The sequence below is a fragment of the Bison bison genome, unplaced genomic scaffold (assembly GCF_000754665.1).
Source record: "Bison bison bison isolate TAMUID 2011002044 unplaced genomic scaffold, Bison_UMD1.0 scf7180017864154, whole genome shotgun sequence".
NCBI classification, from domain to species: Eukaryota; Metazoa; Chordata; class Mammalia; order Artiodactyla; family Bovidae; genus Bison; species Bison bison.
Window position 1 is genome coordinate 89,781 of NW_011494726.1, and position 6,359 is coordinate 96,139.

The 6,359-nt window shown below is 49.6% G+C and overlaps 1 protein-coding gene across 1 annotated transcript; it reads left to right on the forward strand.

The window, feature by feature from the left end:
- The first annotated feature begins 1,861 nt into the window (after window positions 1-1,861).
- On the forward strand, window positions 1,862-4,175 carry WFDC5 (WAP four-disulfide core domain 5). Its single transcript, XM_010840973.1, has 3 exons — window positions 1,862-1,946; window positions 3,802-3,942; window positions 4,036-4,175. Exons 1-3 carry the CDS (start codon window positions 1,862-1,864, stop codon window positions 4,173-4,175), a joined length of 366 nt encoding a protein of 121 aa, XP_010839275.1.
- Window positions 4,176-6,359: the final 2,184 nt, after the last annotated feature.

The following is a 6,359-nucleotide window of genomic DNA, read 5'->3' on the forward strand; positions in this document are numbered from 1 at the left end:
TTTCCCCATCTATTTGCCATGAAGTGATGGGGCCGGATGCCATGATCTTCATTTTCTGAATGTTGAGCTTTAAGCCAACTTTTTCACTCTCCTCTTTCACTTTCAAGAGCCTCTTTAGTTCTTCTTTGCTTTCTGCCATAAGGGTGGTGTCATCTGCATATCTGAGGTTATTGATATTTCTCCCGGCAATCTTGATTCCAGCTTGTGCTTCATCCAGCCCAGTGTTTCTCTAGACAATAATAATTTGTGCGTAGGGAAGACTTAAGGGGTGTCAGGAACCTACAGTGGAAGGGGGATTTTCCTAGACAGACCCCAGTGACCTCACGGCTCTGCTGTCCATGCACTGGTCTCACAGTCCTGTTCCAAGGAGGTGCCAAGGAAGTTCAAGTTCCTGGAAGGAGATACTCTGAGTGACTTCAAGAACAGTGGCCTGGAAGTCAGTCTCAGCTTTGCCGTGAACTTGCTGTGTGACCTCAGGAAAATAGCTCTCCTTCTCTGAGCTTCAGTTTGGGATTTAGATTTTTATTGAACTTTCTTGTGAACAACAGCCAAGTAGTCTGTGTAGTTTGTAATTAGGAATAAAAATCAGCCTCATAAAATTTTCCTTCTAAACAAAGCTGCCAAGGGGATGCCAGAATTTCCAAAGTCACATCAGATCATGAACTACAGGGCCCTTCTTTTCCTGAGAGCTTAGAAGACAGCATGAGGTTAAACCCCCAGGAGCACTTCCTGATTGTGAGGGTTGTCCTGGACTGGAACATTCTTTTCCTTTCTCAGGGTCAGAGGAGGTATCGCCTCGCTTCCGAGAACAGGATGGGGATCATGGAGAAGCAATGTTCTCACGAAGAAGACATCCCAGCCTAGTTAAGAATTAACTGTGTCTTTGAGCCAGCCCCCTCCCATCTACAGCCGACTGTTCCCTCATCTTTCAAATGGGAGGGCAGGGAGGATGGCCTTGATCTCCTCCTGTCCTGGTGAGTTACTCAGCTTCAGTACATTTCCACTTGGGGCCCCTTAGGACTCTGAGCTCCACTTATCCCTCTTCCACCAAACACAGGAGCCAGATGATGTGAAATCTAGGCGGGGGTGCTTGGCTGAGATGACCTTTTGCTCAGGATCCCTTAGGGCCAGGGAAGGGGTCCCAGAGGCCACCTTCAACCTCTGTGACCAGCCACCGCAGCCAAACCTAAAGCCTCGCTCCATCATCCACCCCTGATAGCTCAGCCAGCTCCAAGCAGAGGGCAGTTCTACCAGATGCCACTGAAGGTGATCTTACTAAAGGCAGGATGGTCTCTCTCTCTCATCCATCGGAGCCCAAGAGGAGAGACCAGGGCTGGCCCCACTCACTGGGGCAGCCTGGGCCAGCTGTCTCCAGCAGAGAGCGCTGATCCTAACTCGAATGCTTCCCTTCGCAGGTCTCAGAGCTCTGCAAACCCTTCCTGGACATTCAAAGCTGACTTCTATCCTCCACCTAAGCCACGGCTGGGGCTTCAAGATGTTAGAGACCTAAGGAAAGGACCATCTGACTCAACAACTCTCACCCTTTATACAAATGAGAAAACCTGAAGTCCAAACACGGACAAGGCTTGTTCAAATCACAACCCAAGTAGGCGATACAGGCAGGACCGGATCCCAGCCCCTGACACGCAGGGCAAGTCCTCACCCATCGTCAATTCTTACACAAGCAGCCTTGCACGGTGGCTCTTGGGCAGGGGGTGGGGCCAGGATGAGACAGACACATACCACTCTGTTTATCCCCTCTCCTTCCTCCCTTAACTCAGTTGCTCTAGCCTCCCAAGGTTAGTAGGTGTTAATCTGGGGGCCTCTGGGTTCTACCTTATCAGGTGTCAGCAACAGAAACATGAGAGCCCAGAGCCTCCTCCTCCTGGTGGCCCTCCTGGGTTTGGGGAGCCAGTTACCTGCTGCCTTGGGCAGGAGGAAGGGAGGTGAGTATGGGTAGGTTCCTCGGCTCCAAGGACAGAGGTGGTTTCTACCTTTAAGGCGAGAATAAGGGTTTGGGGGAAGGTAGGCAATGAAGTGTAAGTGTGTGTGTGTGTGTGTGCACGCGTGTGCCCACTTCTTAGTACTTTCAGCAGCTTGCCTCTTGTCTGTACATCTTCATGCCTGTCAGCCTGTTTGCGTGTGCAGCTGTAAATGTTTTCTTGCCAGTTTCCCAGTGCTTGCCTGTCTACACGTCTGAGTGTAGGATTGTGTTCACATGCATGTGTCTACCTCTAGTTAAACGTGTAGCTTTGTGCCTGCTTGTCAGTGTGATCTGCGTCTGCCCATGTATCCCTAGGGACGACCGCACACATGTGTGTCTGAGCCTGCATGCATGTCCGTGTGAGAACACGTGTCTTCCTGTGCCTCTGGGGAGGGTTGGAGTGGACGGTCGGTCCCTGCTCTTTGGTGTCTCCATGGGGGCGTCTGGACCTGTGGGTCTGCATGGCAGGGAGATGGTCTTTTCTGTCATCCTCTGTGGAAACGAGGTCTGGACTGGCCCCCTGCCCATCTTGTTTGTGTCCTTCTCCAGGCTTCTCTGTCTCCCAGCCCAATCTGTGAAAGGGACTCCGGAGTTGTGTACAACTCTGGGTTCGGGGATCTGTCAGAAGGAAGCTCTACCTACTCTACCTCTCTTCTCCTCCACCTCCTTTAAAAGGCTGAGTCTGACCTGTCAACAGATGGCAGAGGCTGGGGCTGCAGAGATAGCCAGACAGGTGCCTCCCCACCCAGGCGATGCCTCCACTTCCATCCCTTCTGGGCCTGTAACACTCCGACCACACCGGTGTGTGTATATGACTGTGTGTGTATATGTCTGTGAGTGGGGAGCCTGGATTTGGAGAGAAGGTTAGGGAAGGCAGATGAAAACTTGAGAGTAATACATGGGGCAAAAAACAGGGCCTACAAAGAGAAGCAGCTTGGAGTTGATCAGGAGCCGCCAGGTGGAGACAGGGTAGACGAAGAAACCAGAGTCATGGGCTGGGGCCAGGCCAGGCGCGGTCTAGTTGCCCCGGTGGAGATTATGAACTTCGTTGTTTTTTTTTTTCCCCGCCTTATATGTCATCTGAGTCTCAAACCAACCGTGGGAGGATGGAGTCTAGCTTCCCATTTCACAGACAGAAAACTGAGGCTTGGAGTACCAAACAAACTAAAAAACAACAACAACAAAAGCCTTGCCAGCCATTTACAACAGCATGGATGGACCTTGAGGCCATTATGCTAAGTGAAATAAATCAGAGAAAGATAAATACCGTATGGGATTATCTAAAAAACAAAAAACCAAGCTCATAGATACAGAAAACACTTGGTGGTTGTTGCCAAAGGTAGGGTGTAGGGGTGGGAGTGAAATGGGTGAAGGGTTCAAAACGTACACACTTCCGGATATAAAATAAGTCACGAAGATACAGTGTACAGCATGACGACTACAGTTAATAATGCTACAATCCACATTTGGATGTAGCTAAAAGAACTGATCTTAAACATTCTTATCACAAGAAAAACAATTTAACTATGTATGGTGACCGACGTTAATGAGACACTGTGGCGATCGTTTTGCAGGACATACAAAAATAAATCATCACATTGCACACCTGAAACTAACATAATGTTACATTTCACTTTAGATGTCAATAAAAAATTAAAAAAAAAAAAGCAAGTCCATTCCAAAAAAAAAAAAAAAAGTTGCAAACAATGGGCAAAGAAGTACGGAATGGAGAATTTAGATTGCCTGATCCCCAGGACAGCGCTTATACTGAATTCTGAACTGCCTCCAGTAGCAAAATTTGGGGAGTTCTCTTACAGAGAAGTCTGGGGGCTGCCCACCGGATGACGGGCCCTGCCTCCTCTCCGTGCCTGATCAGTGTCTGCACGACAGCCAGTGTCCCTCGGGGATGAAGTGCTGTCGCCAAGGGTGCTTCCTCCAGTGTGTCCGGAAGGTTTCAGGTAAGGGTCCCTCTCCACCTTGCTGAGTGCCAGCCAGACCCCAGACCCCAGGGCCGGGGCACAGGCAGGGCTCACCCGGTCCCCGTGTTGCAGTTAAGACGGGCAGATGCCCCGAGGACCGTCTGCGCTGCGTTAGCCCCGTGCAGCACCTGTGCTCCAAGGACTCGGACTGCCAGGGCCGCAAGCGGTGCTGCCCGGGTGCCTGTGGCCGGGACTGCAGAAACCCCGTCTGAGGTAGGGCTGCGTGTGCCTCGGGCAAGCTCCTTCCCTCTCTGAGCCCCAGCCCTAAGAGATTCCGCGAGTTCAACCAGCTGAACAGGAACCTTCCCAGAAGCCTGGGCCTCCTGTGGCCAGCACTGGAAAAGTGGATGGGGTGGGAGGGGTCCTCTAGGATGACAGAGGAACTGGGGGTCCCTGTTCTCTTGCTGAACTCCTATCACCTGGACCACAGCCCTAAACACTCGGAGCTTCAGTTTGCCCTTGTGAAGGAGGGCGGGGGATCCTGCCTTCGTGGCTGGGCTGATGGGGCCTCGATGAGGGAATTGGGCCCAGAACCCAGAGCTTTATTATGGAAAGGGGGTTAACCTTTTCCTTCTCTCTCCTCAGGCTAATTCTGGCTTAGGATCCATAACTCTGAACCTCGGGATGGGGTTCTCTGCAGGAAGATATGAAGATCGGTGGGGTCTGGGACACAGCAACCCAGAGAGAAGCCCCTCTGCCAGTGGAAATTCCAACCTTTTAATAAACACTGTTCTAGAAGAATTTTCCAGACATCAATCTGTTCACAGTGTTCGCCATACCTGCAAAATAGCATCATAATATTTTGTGTATTGCCTGTACTCCTATTGACCTAATGTTTTTCTTCCAAGGGACTCACTTTTGTATAAAAATAAATTTACTTGAGAAGAAAAACTGGATATCACTACTTTAAATGGGATAAGCAGGGTCACTTGTCACAAACAGAATGTAAGTGTAAAAGCAGATGCAATGAAAGCAATTAAATTCCATGTAACTAAATCATGTCTAATTAAATGATATGAAATAATAATACTAGATTCTGGCTAGATACTGCCACCTGCCAGAACTGTGAGCATGAAGCCTGCTCTATGTTTCTGTTGTGATAAAGGAAGATTAACGAGGGTTAAAGAGACGTTAAAGACGCAGATCTCTAATCTGGGATATTCTTGCTGGTGTAATCAGAAGGATTAAAAAGAACTTTCTCAATGCAAGAGTCACTGTTGTACTATGTTGCATCCAGACACACCCTAGGATCATTTGGGAAATGTCTGAACAGGTGAGATGTCATTATTTATGGGTGGGTCTGACTCTACCATTGGATAATAACTCACTGGCCTCCAGTTCTTGTGGGCCTGGTCCATAGTCAGAGCTTAATGAGTGGGGATGTCAAGGGAATGACAGCCATCCCAAGTGGCACTAGTGGTAAAGAACCCGCCTGCCAATGCAGGAGATGTAAGAGATTAGGGTTCAATCCCTGGGTCAGGAAGATGTGCTGGAGAAGGAAAACGGCAACCCACTCCAACATTCTTGCCTGGAGAATCCCATGGAGAGGGGAGCCTGGTGGGCTACAGTCCATAGGGTAGCAAAGAGTCAGACACTACTGAAGCAACTTAGCGTGCACACGCGTGCATACACACACACACACACACACACACACACACAGCCATCCCAAGGGACATTCCTGAGAGTGATCCCCAGCAGACAGCAAGCAGGAAAAGGTCCATCCTACAACAAGAGGGAAATGAATTCTGCCAACACTCTGTGAGCTAGAAGAGAACTTCAAACACCAGATGAGAACCATGACCCTGGCTGACACCTTCAACCTAGTAAGACCCTGGGTAGAGAATCCAGCCGTGTCATGCCCAGATTTCTGATCCACAGAAACTATGAGGTGATTAATTTCGTATTTCTTCAATTTCTAGGGAGATCAGGTTCAATCCCTGGTTGGGGAACTAGATCCCATATGCCACAGCTAAGAGTTTGCATGAAGTGAAGTGAAGTCGGTCAGTTGTGTCCGACTTTTTGCGACCCCGTGGACTGTAGCCTACCAGGCCCCTCTGTCCTTGGGATTTTCCAGGCAAAAGTACTGGAGTGGGTTGCTATTTCCTTCTCCAGGGGATTTTCTCAACCCAGGGATCGAATCTAGGTCTCCTGCATTGCAGGCAGATGCTTTACTGTCTGAGCCACCAGGGAAGCCCTGGTGTTTACATGCTGCAACTAAAAAAATAGAAAAAAAGACCCCACATGTTGCAAGTAAAAGAGCCCACATGTGGGGCATCCCTGGTGGCTCAGATGGTAAAGATTCCACATGCCACAGCTAAGACCTGGTCAGATCAGATCAGATCAGATCAGTTGCTCAGTCGTGTCCGACTCTTTGCAACCCCATGAATCGCAGCACG

What these genes read in the sequence shown, in the direction of transcription:
- WFDC5 (XM_010840973.1), top strand. Translation starts at nt 1,862, where the DNA reads ATGAGAGCCCAGAGCCTCCTCCTCCTGGTGGCCCTCCTGGGTTTGGGG. An exon ending in CTTGGGCAGGAGGAAGGGAG is followed by an intron (nt 1,947 to 3,801) that starts GTGAGTATGGGT and finishes GTTCTCTTACAG; the next exon opens with AGAAGTCTGGGGGCTGCCCA. An exon ending in GTGTGTCCGGAAGGTTTCAG is followed by an intron (nt 3,943 to 4,035) that starts GTAAGGGTCCCT and finishes CCCGTGTTGCAG; the next exon opens with TTAAGACGGGCAGATGCCCC.